Source organism: Paramormyrops kingsleyae, chromosome 23, assembly GCF_048594095.1.
Source record: "Paramormyrops kingsleyae isolate MSU_618 chromosome 23, PKINGS_0.4, whole genome shotgun sequence".
Taxonomy (NCBI): domain Eukaryota; kingdom Metazoa; phylum Chordata; class Actinopteri; order Osteoglossiformes; family Mormyridae; genus Paramormyrops; species Paramormyrops kingsleyae.
The window spans coordinates 3,565,262-3,580,774 of NC_132819.1; the positions used below are offsets into that span (position 1 = coordinate 3,565,262).

The 15,513-nt window shown below is 41.1% G+C and overlaps 2 protein-coding genes across 2 annotated transcripts in view; one reads left to right on the top strand and one right to left on the bottom strand.

Annotated features, from left to right (window-relative positions):
• Positions 1-4,041: 4,041 nt before the first annotated feature.
• Positions 4,042-15,513, bottom strand: part of LOC111837240 (class I histocompatibility antigen, F10 alpha chain-like) — a 105,744-nt gene continuing 94,272 nt past the window's right edge. The window contains exons 4-5 of the mRNA XM_072705837.1: positions 4,234-4,402; positions 4,042-4,145 (exon numbers count right to left, since the gene is read on the bottom strand). Of these exons, the coding sequence (XP_072561938.1) occupies positions 4,057-4,145; positions 4,234-4,402 (258 nt within the window). The 3' untranslated portion in view covers positions 4,042-4,056. The remainder of the gene's footprint in view (positions 4,146-4,233; positions 4,403-15,513) is intronic.
• Positions 5,712-15,513, top strand: part of LOC140581934 (uncharacterized) — a 42,214-nt gene continuing 32,412 nt past the window's right edge. Inside the window, exons 1-5 of the mRNA XM_072705821.1 lie at positions 5,712-7,319; positions 7,920-8,180; positions 10,049-10,327; positions 10,668-10,967; positions 11,056-11,151. Coding sequence (XP_072561922.1) covers positions 7,262-7,319; positions 7,920-8,180; positions 10,049-10,327; positions 10,668-10,967; positions 11,056-11,151 — 994 coding nt within the window. The 5' untranslated portion in view covers positions 5,712-7,261. The remainder of the gene's footprint in view (positions 7,320-7,919; positions 8,181-10,048; positions 10,328-10,667; positions 10,968-11,055; positions 11,152-15,513) is intronic.

Below are 15,513 nucleotides of genomic sequence, written 5' to 3' on the forward strand. Positions count from 1 at the left end.
CAGGAGGTGTGGTCTAAGAGGCTGGAGAATATCACCAAGTTTAAATTGATATAACCGCTGAGATTTATTTTCCTATTTTTTTCTGATCAGGCTCGACAGCTGTTTTAACTCATATTTCTTGTGATTTCTGAAGTAGTAATCGAAAGATTCTTTAGGGGTATGTTTGTATTTGAAGACACTAGACAAAATTGGCATTGTTTACTTATAATATTTTGTCATTTAACTGGTGCAATGAGTTGGCACCCTGGTTATTCCCCAACTTGTACCTGTAGCGTCTAGGATAGGCTCCGGACCCCGGCAAGCGGGTATAGAAAACAGATGGATGGGTGGATGGATCTTTGTTTTTTTTTTATTTCACAGTCTGTAATAGCTAATTATTTCATGCCAGTGATCTGTGCTAAAGCTTTAAAAATGCAGACCCAAGATCAGGGAATGATGCTATAGGCAGCGATTAAATATGCTGATATTTTAATATTATTTTAAATAAAGGAATTACATATTTAACTACATTTAATTATTATTTAATTGCAATAAAGAATAAAGTGTTCGTATGAAAGTGAATGCTAATTAAAATAATATATTAATAAGTAACACTGGAAACCTATTTGTCTATAATTTTAATTTTACTTAAGGCTACATATAAATTAATATGCTAAATATAGTCGGACAAAAAAAAAAACACAGATTTATCCCTGTGAGACACCAGCAGACTTTTTCTACCATTCGTTTCCACCCTGGCCATCTGCATAATTTAATATTGTGTTGTCATCAGTTGCCAGGCAGATTAAGGCTGAACAGGTTCCTGCTGTGGGAATTCCCCTGTGGTCACGTGTCCTCTGTTTGTTTAACGTTGTTGTACAATGCTGGCTGAAACTGAATGATTAAAAAATACAATAATTTAATAAAACACATTCTTGGGTGGAGACAGGAAGTAAATTGATTTTTTTTTTTTTTAAATTAAGGATTAAACATGTAGTTATTTCCTGGTGGTCCAGCTACACATTTGTTTCAATTTATGACCTTCACTTTTGTAGCCCATTTCTTGTTTCTGATCCCTCGCGATCTTGCTTGTTTACCATCCCTGTTCATTTAGCTCAATAAAACCCTTGTCTGTTTTGCTAACAGGTCTACCCTCAAGTCCTTCGTCCCTCAACGCTGCAACCCCTCGACAGAAATACAGATTTTTGTTTGTCTTTTTCATTATGTTGTAATCATTTATTTTATTGGCATTAAGATGTTTCACTTCATGAACAGAGTGATCAAATGTTCACAGACTCACAGGCTTGTGTAGATAATAAAATTGAGAAAGAGAATTTCATTATTAGTTAGATACAGTAGTTTCTTATTTAAAACCACCAAAGCAAAGATACTAATTATCCACATAGTTTTTTATTAGACTTCAGTGAAAAGTTCATTATTTTACATTCATTCTCAATGAACCAAATTCAGAACTTAAACAGTGTCACGAACCCGCTAGGACCAACAGAGGGATATTTGACAGAGCCTTTATTGTACAGAGCTGTAGCAATAGAAAGGACATAAGTGTGGTTGCTGTCCCTGCTCACCCAGATCCCAAAGCCCCAGCCGGCTGGACGTTTGGTCACTGACGCTCGCCAGCCTTCACCCAGGTTCCCGTGGCACCAGGAGCGACCGCGGAACTCACCACACCTACCAGTCCTGCCTGACTTCCTGTCCCAATACCCTTTCATGCCTCAATTTTACCCCACTTTTCTGCCCACTTTATATCCACCCTCCATATCTCCTTCCCTTTTCCCAGTTAGTGTTCTTTTCTTCTGTCCGCCATGGTTCCCTGTCTGTATGCTGGGTCCTCGGTCCTTGTCCGTAGTGTTTATTTTCTTGCTATTGTGGTTGTTGTTCTGGTTGTTGCTCTGGTGTGGTGTGTACTGTGTTTGTGTCCCCTGGTCTCTGTCCCCATCTTGGTTCCCTGGTACCCATTGAAGTATCCAACCAGTCCCATATGCCTGGTCCTGTCTGATGTCCTGTTAATCTGGTTTCCCGTTCTGTGTGCTCTGTCACTTCCAACCTCAGTTTTTTCTGTCTGGTCCTGTGCAGTCATCTGCCTTTCTGGTTCCTGGTCCTGCACGTGTCTGTCCAGTGCCCCTAGTCCTGTCGGTGTTTGATGTCTTGGTCTGTTGTCCCTGGTGCCAGGTTTTGTCCTATGTCTGGTGTCCAGTCCGTGCCTATTGCCCTGTCCCATCCAGTGTCTGTCCCCATTTCGAGCCATGTGTGTCCGCCCTGGTGTTTGATCCCCTTTGGTCCCCGGTTCCATTTAGTACCCTGTGCGCATAGAAAATGTGTCTGTCCGGCTCTCTCTAAGGATAATTTGGATAAAACAGAATTTTAATAATAGACTGACAAATCTGTGCTGATAGAGATTCACATAAATCTTTTTTTTTCTTTTTTCATGCTGTAAGGAAAAGTAATAAAGATGTCCCAAGGTTCTTGGTTGATCATGTGAATACAGGCAGTGTTAGCAATTAATGATCAAGGGGGAAGCCAGGGAGAGAATGGGGGTTCCAGTCGGCACCACTAGGGTGATAAGGAAGATGATTGAATTACAATGATCAGAAAGTCTCCCTCCTGTCCTGCCCCATCCCTGCCCCAGGCTTCTCACAGGCCAGGGGCGTTCACTCTTCATTTGTAAATTCACTCACAACACCTACACACAGCACCTTGCTGGGGAGGGTCATTTGGGGTATAAAGGGGGGTGAAGAACTGTCCTTAATTTGTATTTGAGCTGCCTTTCAGTACCCGGTGTATGTCTACACTGTATTGCATTATATTATTTTTTACTGTTCAATAAACCATCGTTTTGCTGAAACTGCGGAGACTCTGCAAGGGGATTCCTTACAATGCCCAACAATTATCCAAACTGAAGCAACACTGTGACACTGTGCGTAATATGTGCGTAACTGTGTGTAACATGGGGACACTGTGTGTAATATGTGCGTAACTGTGTGTAACATGGTGACACTGTGTGTAACACTGTTGCCGTATATCTCTAGCTCACGGTTTGAGTCTCTGCCCCAACTCTGTGTGTGGAGTTTGCGTGTTCTCCCTGTGTCGTTGGGGGTTTCCTCCAGGTACTCCGGTTTCCCCGCACAGTGTAAAACACGCTAAGGTGAATTGCAATTGCCAAATTGTCCATAAGTGTGAATGTGCGTGTGAATGGTGAGTGTGCCCTGTGATGGGTTTGTGCCCCATCCTGGGTTACTCCCTGCCTTGCACCCATAGCTTTTGGGATAGACTCTAGACCCCCGCAACCCTGCATAGGACAAGCAGGCATACAAAATGGATGGAATTCTAACTAAATATGGGGTGATACACAAAAAATTACTCATTATACATTTTTTAACACAAACATACAGAGGTAAAGAACCATCCAGTGTTTATAGCAGGGGTCTCCAGATCTGACCCTTGATTCCAAATCCAGGCCTTGTATTCAGTTCGGCAGGTGTTGGCCGTTGAGGACTGTGATTTGAATAGCCCTGGCATGTATCGTGGTTACACATCTGGCTGACAATTTTATACCTAAATACATTATTTTCACGTTTATGAACTGAAAATGCATGAGATCATCTACAAATATTTCAGTGATAGCCTTGCATGGACACTTTATCTCAGACTTTTCTGAACTTTTCTTTATTGTCACATGTTTTTGGAACTTTGAATGTACAGTTTCAAACAAATTACTTGTTTAGGGTCTTAGCGGTGCACAATTTTAGAATTGTTTACAATGGTGGCCTGAGTTTTAAGAAAAAAAGTTTAATCAGTGGCAGAAAAAAGTAATTCAACTCAGAGTGCATTAATCCTTACATATAGTCATTGAACCAGGCAATACAGGGGAAAAAACTGCTGGCGTCTGCATAGAGGGAGACGGTCAGAAATGGGCATTTGGACTCATTCAGGTGTCAGAGGTACCAGTATAATGACTGTGTGCAGTTACATGCTTTGAAACATGTCACTGGTGTTTCAGTGTGGACGCCATTGTTCTCTGTGTCTGTCGGCTTTTTTGTTACCTGTCCTGCTCCTCCTTCACAACACGACCCCAACGACAACAGCAATGAGAGCCAGAGCAGCAGCCACATAGCCGATGATGATGATGATGCCCCAGGAAATGCCTCCTAAAATAAGGTTAAAGCACCATGTTCACCCCTGACAGTGACGCCCATTAGCTGCTCTCTCTCATTACTGTGTCGTTGCTCCTCTTACCCTGATTGGTCCTTATGTTCTTCTCCTCCAGCAGCACAGCAATGTCATCCTGGAGGCTCTTGTGCTGCACGACACAGCTGTAGCTGTTCATCTTCCAGTCCTCAGGCTTCACCGTGAGTTTTGATGTGATCTGGAATGTTCCGTCCCCGTTTGGCAGGGTCTCCCCCACCTCCACATCGCTGTGCACGTCCACTCCATCTTTCCTCCAGGTCACCATGATCCTTTTGGGGAAGAAGCCGGTTGCGTGGCAGGTGACAGGAGAGGAGGGGTCCTTCTGCAGCAGAGACACCTCAGGGCGCACTTGGGGAGAAAGACAAAAACATCCATAAATAAAACGCTACACTTCATCACCAGCAATCCCTCCTGTAAATACATAATATGATTAATATTCTACACATTGTAGCTATAAGCCTGCATCAGGACAGGGACAGCTGCCCCCCCCCCATTTTAGTATTTCTGCCAGGGAGGTGGTATCTAATACCATCTAATACTGATGATTATAAGAATTAGTCCAAGTGGGACGGCAGACAGAAGCATGGGGGGGGGGGGGGGCAGGAGCTGAGAGGAGCTTAAACATCACCGGAGGGGCAGGTTAACAAAGAAAGTCTCAGAATTAGGATCATTAGGCTGGTTTTACAATCATGTAATATGGTACATCACTGTACAGTGTGTTATTATGACATGAGCACAGTGTGTGGTCCTGTTTGCTGACTATCATGCCTCTTGTGCTACAAATTATATTGACAAACATTCCTCACACTACAGTCGTTTTTGAAAATCCCTTCAAAATACTGCATACCATAGTACATCGTTAGGATGGTATTATGGTTTAAAGAATTAGTCATCATCCAAACCTAAGGATCATACATACTCACAAAAAACAGATCACAAAGAGGCAAAAATTGTGTATGTGGTGGGGCATTGGGGTTCGTATGAGATTTATGACCATGAATGAGAAAGAGGTGAACTGAATGTATGCTCTCATTCCCAGTGACGGAGCCAGAAGGGTGTCTGGGGTGGCACTGGACACCCCTGACATCCGATTGGCCACCCCGGGTGCCACCCCAAAATTTTATTTGCTGCTGGCAGTTCCTGATGCTGATTGACATCTAATTTGTCTAAAGAAGTTTTTGAATTTTGCCGGCAACGCTGCTCAAGCTATTTTCAAATCAAAGACGAGCCGAAGACAAAAGCATGGTTACAAGGTAAGACGAAAAATAATTATAAGGTTTGTTTGTTGAGTAACGTTTATTATCCGCTGTGTAAGTTAACGAGGCGCCGACGACATCAGTTAACTTAATGAGATTAGAGAGATCAATTCGCACTTTAGACAGTTAACACTATACTTCATCTGTGCTAGTATTACATGCACATACCATGTATGTAAGTTATTATATTTAATTTACGATGCTCAGATATTTTGCTAATATGGGGAAGTAATGTTAGGCTAGCTGTTTGTGAGTTAAATTTAGTTGAAATGGAATAGCCAGCTCATATACTTTCTTCAGAATAATGTTATTTAGATCGGTTGCTGATTCTAATGTGCAGGTATGATAATTGATATTTTTAATTAGGATAAATATGTTTCTAACTGGATCAGATGTAACCAGACTGTAATATTTTTGCACAGGGTCAATTAAACATGAAAAGGAAGGGCGAAATATCAGACTTCTTTATAAAGATGCACAAACAGGCAGATCAGGTTCAAACAGACCCTACCCTTTGCACTGGATCCCACAGCAGCTCCATACCTGAGACTAGTCAGAGTCAGTGTGGTCAGACTTCAGATCCACCAGCAGGTCAGAGCATCTACCAAGCAATCACATGTTTCAAACAATGTTAGAATTTAAACTGAGCTTCAGGAAAGTTCAACTAAAAAAATCAAATCCTGTCATTACTTATTAACTCACAACAAAGTGAGTAGATGATGAGTAAATTATTATATTTTCATATTTTGAATTATATGTTGGTAAGGAAATAGATTTGGGTTTTCTAAACACTTTCATTGTGTTTGTGTGTGTGTGCATCTTTGTGACATATCAGGATACAAATTTGTATAATGGTATGAGTATGACAGGTATTTCAGGAGAAGGTGACTTATGAGGACATTGCCCATGCCCTCATTTTTCAAAAGGCTTATAAACATTTTTAAATGTTCCCTGTGAGGGTTGGATTAGGGCTATAGAAAATAGTTTGTAGAGTATATAAACAATGGAAACCTATTGAATGTCCTCACAATTCACAAAAACGTGTGTGTGTGTGTGTGTGTGTATTTTCACTATTCTATGAGAACTAATGGATTGTGTTGTAAATAGATGTATCAAGGGATGACACAGAGACCTCTGGCTCTGAGCAAGACAGTGAGCCAGAGCTGACAGAAGATGTCATCGAGCCCCTTCCAGCTGCATCAGTATTTTTTGTTTGGTGGTTTTTTTCTTTATGCTAATGTTTTTGTAAATGAACTCAGCATTGTTCTGCAAATAATACTTTTCAATTCCTTAATTTATTATTTCAACTTCATGAGTACAGTGCGTGTGTGTGTGGACCCCCTGAAATAGCAGTGGCCACCCCCTGTAAATTGTAGCTCCGCCACTGGTCCTGCTCCGCTTGTGTGGAAAGGTGCGCACTTCCTTTCGTCATTTTGTTGCAGCCTATCAAAGACCTGATGATCAAGTTTTCTAGACTCAATATATAATTTCATTTTACAGGTGCAAATTGGAAAGTACACATACAAGTATATATGGCACTATTCTGATTCCATATTGTTAAACCCAATTTCCCAGAACATCATGAGTCAGATTCATTTTGGTTTCGAATAGAAACCTCTGTATTTCTAGGTGTCCTAGAGATTTGTGATGTCAGGTCCTCTCTTGGTTGCTATTGGTGGTTAAGGTCTCACCCCGCCTATATTTTACTTTGTTTTTGCTCTGAAGGAAATGCAACCGGAATAGAACCCATTGTGAAGTCTGTGTTGTGTCTTGATGGGGGGTTTGTTTCCCTCCGTCAGGAACCCCCCGATCCCACCACCATGCGGAAAGTCGTGTTCTTCACACTAATACTTTTTTGCATTGACTCCACATTTGCAGGTACGTTTTGATAAATATTCATTTGTTAGGGATTATGCTGTCTTGCCTGACACTGGTGTTTGATTTCCTTACTGAGTTTTTAAGCATGTGTTTTGTATTTTTAAAAACTACTATAATATTTAGATATGTCTTATTTTAGAAAGAGAACAAAGTCAGCGTACATAAATAAAATATACCAAATCTTATTTTTACTTTACGTATTTTACCTTGTATTAGCAGCTCCGATGTATTCCGGAAATTAGTGTCGTCGCGGGGTCACATTTTGCGACTGGTTAAGAGTGTCAATGAGAGCCAGTCATTTCATTAACGAGTTAATAAATCCTTTAAGACTAGTGACAAGACTTTGAGTAGTTTCTGACCTCATAGATTTTAAAGAATGGAATTACTAGGTGGATGTTGCTAGATAGTTTCAAATTTCAACCAGCACAGCTGGAACACATTTCAGAAGTTTTTAAATAAGTGTTAATACACATGCAGGTATCACTGTATTCACATTTTAGCCTGTATTGCATTCCACTACAGGAAAATACAATATAATACAAAAAAAAACGTAGAAAGATGCCAGCTGTATAACTTACAATGATTGTTTTGTTTTCCCAGTGATGCACTCCCTACGGTATGTCTACACAGGCACATCAGGGATACCTGACTTCCCTGAGTTTGTGTCTGTAGGGCTGGTAAATGGCGAGCCCATCGATTACTATGACAGCAAAATACGTAAAGTGACTCCTCGTCAGCGATGGTTAGAGCAGTCTGTGAGGCCTGGTTACTGGGAACAGCAGATTGAGTATTGCAGGTATGCAGAGAATGAGATGAAAAGGAGCATTGAAGTGGCAAAGAAGCTCTTCAATCACACAGAAGGTAAGTGGTGCATGTTTACCACAGTGATCCTGGCAGTGTAACATGTTTGTTAGTGGTGTAACAGTTCTGAAGCTCAGATCCAGAACGCAGTACAAACATTCAGAATGTTGTGTTTGCGGTTCTGGAAGACAGAACCACAATAAACACCTCAATCCCCTGCCGTAGATGCAGCCTGTTGAGCTCTCATTATGTTACAAATGTTAAAAACTAATTTTCATTTCACAATTAACACTATGACACATGTAAATCACTAAATTACTATTCCGTTTAAAATTAGGGAAACCTGTATATTTTGTAAATTTTATACACTACACATATTTTATTGTCTTCCAACTGCATGTGTAACGTGACTGTTTTAGTCCAAAGCTAGGCTAATTTCATTAGATCAAGATGGACAATAACCCTGAGATGTCAGGGCATCTAGGCACATTCAGTCAGCAGTACAGGAACATTCTGGTTATCCAGTAAAGCATAGCATTTCAGTTTTTTTATTTATTTTTGCTTGCATAGTTATTTTATGTGACATTAAACATGTTTTTTAGTGTTCTTCGGTTTAGTGTTCCAAGTTGCTAGTGATTCATTAAGGCCCACGATTTTCTTCCCATTTTTTCATATGAAAAACAAAGAAACACTTAGGATATGAAGCAGATTGTGGCTCAGAAATCGAGGTCTGAACTGAACCGTGGATTTGGAGAATTGTTACACCCCTAATGCTTATATGAACGCTCTGTTCACACTATATGTATTTAAAAAAACCACAGTGCTCAATGCACACGTTGTTGTAGGGCAAGAGTGTGCTTTTTTTTTTTTTTTTACAAAAGTACATGTTTTACATTTAGAATAGAATGCGTTTTATTGTCATTGCGTAGATTTGCAATGAAATTTAGTATATTTTGTATATATATATATATATATATATATATATATATATATATATATATATATATATATATATATTTTTTTTTTACTTGCATGTAATTCTGATGACTTTCTGTACAGGAGAATTATGTTTTTGTGTATGACTAAGTACAGGCTTAATTCTACACAATGACATAAAATCAGTATTTTCATATTGTACTTCAGCCGAATTTAATGGAATTTACCTTATTTTTTACAATTTTATGCTGTAGCCAGTGTGTTTCTCAGTTATTAAATCACAAGGCAGCTGTTACACAACTTGCACAGTTATTCTAAATGATTTTTTTTGTCCAGTTTTCTGTTAATTTCCTGTACAATTTGGACAACAGCACAATTGTCTAAATGCATAAATGAACTCACTGCATCCGGGCCAAGAAGAAGCAAACCTGATATATGATGTGCATGCAGCATGTGGCCCGTGCTGCGTTCAGTATTTATACTTAACATTTGCCTGATGGGTCTCGGCATGCTTCATTGTCAGGGAAGCTCAAGCTGCCAGTATTTTTGCATTACACACAGCATACAGATTCACACCATTTAGGGGTTTGTTCCCCCAACACCTGCTCCCTTGTAAATATAGGAATTCCCCACCCGGCCTCTGATTGGTCCATGATCAGCTGCCGTTTACACACTGTGAGGACATTGTCATTCTGAGGAGGCATCAGGAGCCTCTATCCTTTACACAGAGCTTATCTAAGGCTGACACTGTGCTCACAGACTGACAATGAAGCTCTGAGGTATACAGGATGGGTCATTTCGTCTTTAAAGAATTTACTGAGCTGTGGAAGTTCACCTCTCAGCTGCTCCAGTACAGTTTCCAGAACGAGTATGAATTTAATGTCATTCAGTGCTGCAGTGTACGTGTAGCATCCTGAGAGTGAGGAGCTGCTGACAGGCCTGTTTGAAACCACATCAAACTTGCCTGCTAATTCTCTCCTCTTTCTGTTCAGGTATCCATACATATCAGAATATTTACGGCTGTGAGTGGGATGATCAAACTGGGGCCACAGATGCTCATGATCTGTATGGCTATGATGGGAGTGACTTCCTTATGTTGGACTTGAAGGCCATGAGCTTTGTGGCTCCAGTGCAGCAGGCAGTTCCTACTAAACAGAAGTGGGACAGTGACAGAGATCGTCTTGAAGAAGAAAAATATTATTTCACCAAGATCTGCACTGAGTGGCTGAAGAAGTATATAAGCTACGGGAAGAGCACACTGGAGAGGACAGGTACAGTACAGCAGGTCTGGGACTGTCCTGCTTAGCAGATACACTGAGTGTCAGGTTGTAACACACTGGAGGGCAAAGTGGCACCTTAATCCACTTTTCTGTCAAATCATTGATTAGCCTGTTTCTTCCCTTAGTCAAAGCTGATTGTAAAATTGTTGAAACAAGGTTCACATGGTATTAGATCAAATACAGCCGGGGAGTGGGCACAGCTGTCCCTGTCCTGATGCAGGCTTATAGCTAAAATGTGTAGAATATTAATCACATTATGTATTTACAGGAGAGATTGCTGGTGATGAAGTGTAGCGTTTTATTTATGGATGTTTTTGTCTTTCTCCCCAAGTCCGCCCTGAGGTGTCTCTGCTGCAGAAGGACCCCTCCTCTCCTGTCACCTGCCACACAACCGGCTTCTTCCCCAAAGAGATCATGGTGACCTGGAGGAAAGATGGAGAGGACATGCACAGCGATGTGGAGGTGGGGGAGACCCTGCCAAACGGGGACGGAACTTTCCAGATCACATCGAAACTCACGGTGAAGCCTGAGGACTGGAAGATGAACAGCTACAGCTGTGTCGTGCAGCACAAGAGCCTCCAGGATGACATTGCTGTGCTGCTGGAGGAGAAGAACATAAGGACCAATCAGGGTAAGAGGAGCAGCGACACAGTAATGAGAGAGAGCAGCTAATGGGTGTCACTGTCAGGGGTGAACATGGTGCTTTAACCTTATTTTAGGAGGCCTTCCCTGGGGCATCATCGTCGGCTGTGTGGCTGCTCTGGCTCTCGTTGCTGTTGTCGTTGGGGTCGTGTTGTGGAGGAGGAGCAGGACAGGTAACAGAAAAGCCGACAGACACAGAGAACAATGGCGTCCAACTGAAACACCAGTGACATGTTTCAAAGCATGTAACTGCACACAGTCATTATACTGGGGCCTCTGACACCCGAATGATGCACAGAGTCTATAATTTAATTTCAGAGTCTATAATTTAAATGGCTGTTGCATTTACAAATTCATGAACACCACAGGTATCATCTGTAAATTCTGTATAATTCCATTCAAGCTCATTAGCAAGCTGGAGCACTTGGGTCCGAAAACCAACTCCCTGGGTTGTGTGCTGTGCCCCCTGCTCTACTAAGCTGCACAACACAGCTGTAGTGTTGTGCAAAAGTGCAAAAGGAATTTAAATCAAGAATCAAATCACTCACTCAACTCAGGAAGTGTTAATTTAACATTTGCCCATAGTGAAAAACCACAAACAACAGATAGTCAATAAATAAAACCAGTAATTAAACTTAAGCGGCACTAACCTAGCGTTAGCTTACCTGCGTTTTGACTGCGCGACCGCGGCTCCGCGTTTTCATTAATTAAAACAACCAACCAAAGTAACCGACTCACCCTCGAGTGGGTCGAGTGGAAGCACAATGCTGAATGCACTGTCAAGCGATATGGCGTCCGTAATCAGTCAACTCTTGACAAGCACGCCAACCACAGAGACAGCAGCAGCGATGAAGCAGGCGAGCTGCAGCAGATCGACCCGGAACTTATATAAAGTTCATTCCCGCCACAAGTAGATTTCCGGAGGTGGGGTCGGATGTTACCTTGGTTACATATATTAATCATTAACAATTAATGAATGAATGCTAAGTAATATGCCTTATTATTACTGAAAACGAAAATTGAAATGACGGTAGTCGGATTATGACAGAATTTTTACTTTGCAAAATGAGGTCACCAGGGTGCAGGACACAAAGCCAGTAGGGTTGGGCCGATATCTGAATTTGCATTTTGGATTATTGCCGCAAAAAATGTCTTTGCCTTCATCACAAGCTGAGATCCTACCCAGCGCTAAAACTCCTATTCAAAAAATGTCACCTCTGGTTGCAATGGAGAGGACATGGCTTGACTTCATCATGCCTTTGCAGAATGATACCAGACATGCAATCAACAACACATGTTCCACTCATCTACCAGATGACCAGCAAAGACAGTACACCCAGCATCCTTCTTATAATGCTAATGCTCCACCAATGATGGACTTTCCTAGCATGTAGAGAGTTAGTCACTACAGGCCTTTCTAAGTTTGATGACACACCAGAGAGCTACAGGGCATGGCAGTCATCATTTCTCAATGTCATAGGGGATTTGGGTCTCACATACAGTGAACAGTTGGACCTACTAGTAAAATAGCTTGGTAAAGAGTCATCTGAGCATGTCAAAAGAATCCGTGTCGTTAATGCTACCAACCCACAAGCGGCACTCAAGCTGTGTTGGGAGAGGCTCCAAGAGTGCTACGCTACACCAGAGATGAATGCGCTATTTAAAAGACTGGACAGTTTTCCTTTTCTGTCAGCAAAAGACAACACAAAGCTTAGAGAACTCAGCGATCTTCTTATGGAGCTGCTGGCAGCTAAAAACGAAAGATAACTTCCTGGTTTAGCATACCTCGATACTCCTCATGGGATAAAGCCTATTGTGGAAAAACTGTATAATTCCATTCAAGCTCATTAGCAAGCTGGAGCACTTAGGTCCGAAAACCAACTCCCTGGGTTGTGTGCTGTGCCCCCTGCTCTACTAAGCTGATTATACATGGTGACAAAGAAAATCTCTAAATGCAGGCAGCATATGAGATGTGCCGTGAAAGAAGGAAAAAATTAATGAAAAATTTAAAAATTAAGGATCACTGCTAAACTGCAATTAAAGATGCTCATTGCTATGACCAGGTATCATCTCATACCTTGAGGCACTGTTATAACTAACTGGCTCCTGTTGAAACTGATATTTTTAACAAATCACTGAATTTATGCCGTTCCCATGTTTCAGGTCCTCCACTATGATTCCTGTCCCCAAAAAGGTTATGATTTATATATAACCACCAAACTGCAGCCACGCCACTTGGTATCCTTCATGGGATTTTTGGCAGCTGTCGATCATTTGAGTTCAATTGTTTGGCTGATATAACCGGTTCTGCTGGTTCCATTGTTGTAAGGAATTATCTGTAATAGTGATAATGTTTGCCAGCCAGCGGCAGCTAATGTTACAGGTGAAAATGGTTTGGTCATATTTTAATTAATGTATAAATGGTGAATGTAAACAGTGCTCATGGGATTATGGACACAGTATGGTACAGTGTAACACTGACATCACACTGTACATGTGCCCATTAGCATTCAGTTTATACTGTCTGTAATTGTCGGTACAATTCTCAGGTCTCTTGCACATTATGCTAATATTGCACAAGACAATAATGTATAGATTATGTACAGTTGAATATAGTTCATATTTTTATTATATTTTATATTTTCCATGTTCTTATTCTCTTATGTGCAGCTGCTCGGAGTGACCAGGGTTACATTTCACTTCATAGTGTATGTGTACAACTGTGTATGTGATAAATAAACCTTTTGAATCTGAATCTATTGTTTAGGCACAATGACCACAGTGTTTTTAGTGAAATTTGGAATATGGTGATCAGTGATCATTGTTGACACACCACGGCACACAACAACAAAACATGTCCTCTGCATTTAACCCATATGTGACATCTTGACTTAGCAGGGGGCAGCTAATTCAGCACCCGGGGAGCAGTATCTTGCTCAGGGTACTTCAGTGGTGCCTTGCTGGTCTGGGATTGGAACCAGCAATCTTTTAATTACAAGCGCACTTCCCTAACCATTAGACCACCACTACTGACAAAGGAGTTTATTTGGTGACCAGTGTTGGCACACCACATCAAAATGTGTCTGCATTTAAGCCATATGTGATATAGCAGGGGCAGCTAATTCAGCACCCAGGGAGCAGTACCTTGCTGGTTGGGAATTCAAGCCAACAATCTTTCGATTACAAGTACACTTCCCTAATCATCAGGCCACCACTGACCTCCACTGTCACTCTGGGAAAAATCATTCATCTGCTTTGTGTAGTATTGACATGAAAAATGACTGAATGGTCGCTGTCTCTGTTCATCTTTTCTCTCCATCCCCTTATAAAAAGCCTGTTATGTATATGTAACGCGGTAAAGGACCAGGGCTAATCAGAAGTAGCTTCGACTATGGAGCCCGAGTGTGTGAATAAAACACAACCAACAGAACTAGAGCTCAAAATATATATATTATGTATGTTATGGTAAGGTGGAATTTATAGACAAATACACAAAAGAACATTATACATAGACTTTAAAAAACCCAACAATAATAATACAAGACAACTAATTTGGTCCCAAAAGGTAGTGGGACAAGGTTTAGTCCGGTTCAGTTCAGTTCACTTAACATGTAGTGGGCCATGTTCCAAACAGGTAAGAAGTTTTAGTCCCATTTATCAGTTCATATAGATTTATCAGTCCTACCGCAATGCAGTGGTGGTCAGGTGGCTCGCCATCCTGCGCTGATCAGGACTCTGATCACGGGGGAAAAAAACCTGACCAAACCAAGGTCAAAAGCATAAGTTAACATCCATACCTAACTTGGAACAGCGTTCTACTGCCATCACAATTACATAAATAGATCCATAAATGACAAAGGCAAGTAATTAATGCCATATTGTATACAACAGCCAATAAACCAATAACCAGACAAGTCATAACAACTCAGTCTTATAATGAATTTCATTCAAAATAATATAGGAAAACATTTATATGGGTCCCATCAAAGTAAATTAGCAATAAGGCTAATAAACATTATCCAAGGTTAAACCAATGTTTACAAAACAATTTTAATTGTAGGTGTTACGCAACAAGTTCAGAAGTGCAAAAGGAATTTAAATCAAGAATCAAATCACTCACTCAACTCAGGAAGTGTTAATTTAACATTTGCCCATAGTGAAAAACCACAAACAACAGATAGTCAATAAATAAAACCAGTAATTAAACTTAAGCGGCACTAACCTAGCGTTAGCTTACCTGCGTTTTGACTGCGCGACCGCGGCTCCGCGTTTTCATTAATTAAAACAACCAACCAAAGTAACCGACTCACCCTCGAGTGGGTCGAGTGGAAGCACAATGCTGAATGCACTGTCAAGCGATATGGCGTCCGTAATCAGTCAACTCTTGACAAGCACGCCAACCACAGAGACAGCAGCAGCGATGAAGCAGGCGAGCTGCAGCAGATCGACCCGGAACTTATATAAAGTTCATTCCCGCCACAAGTAGATTTCCGGAGGTGGGGTCGGATGTTACCTTGGTTACATATATTAATCAT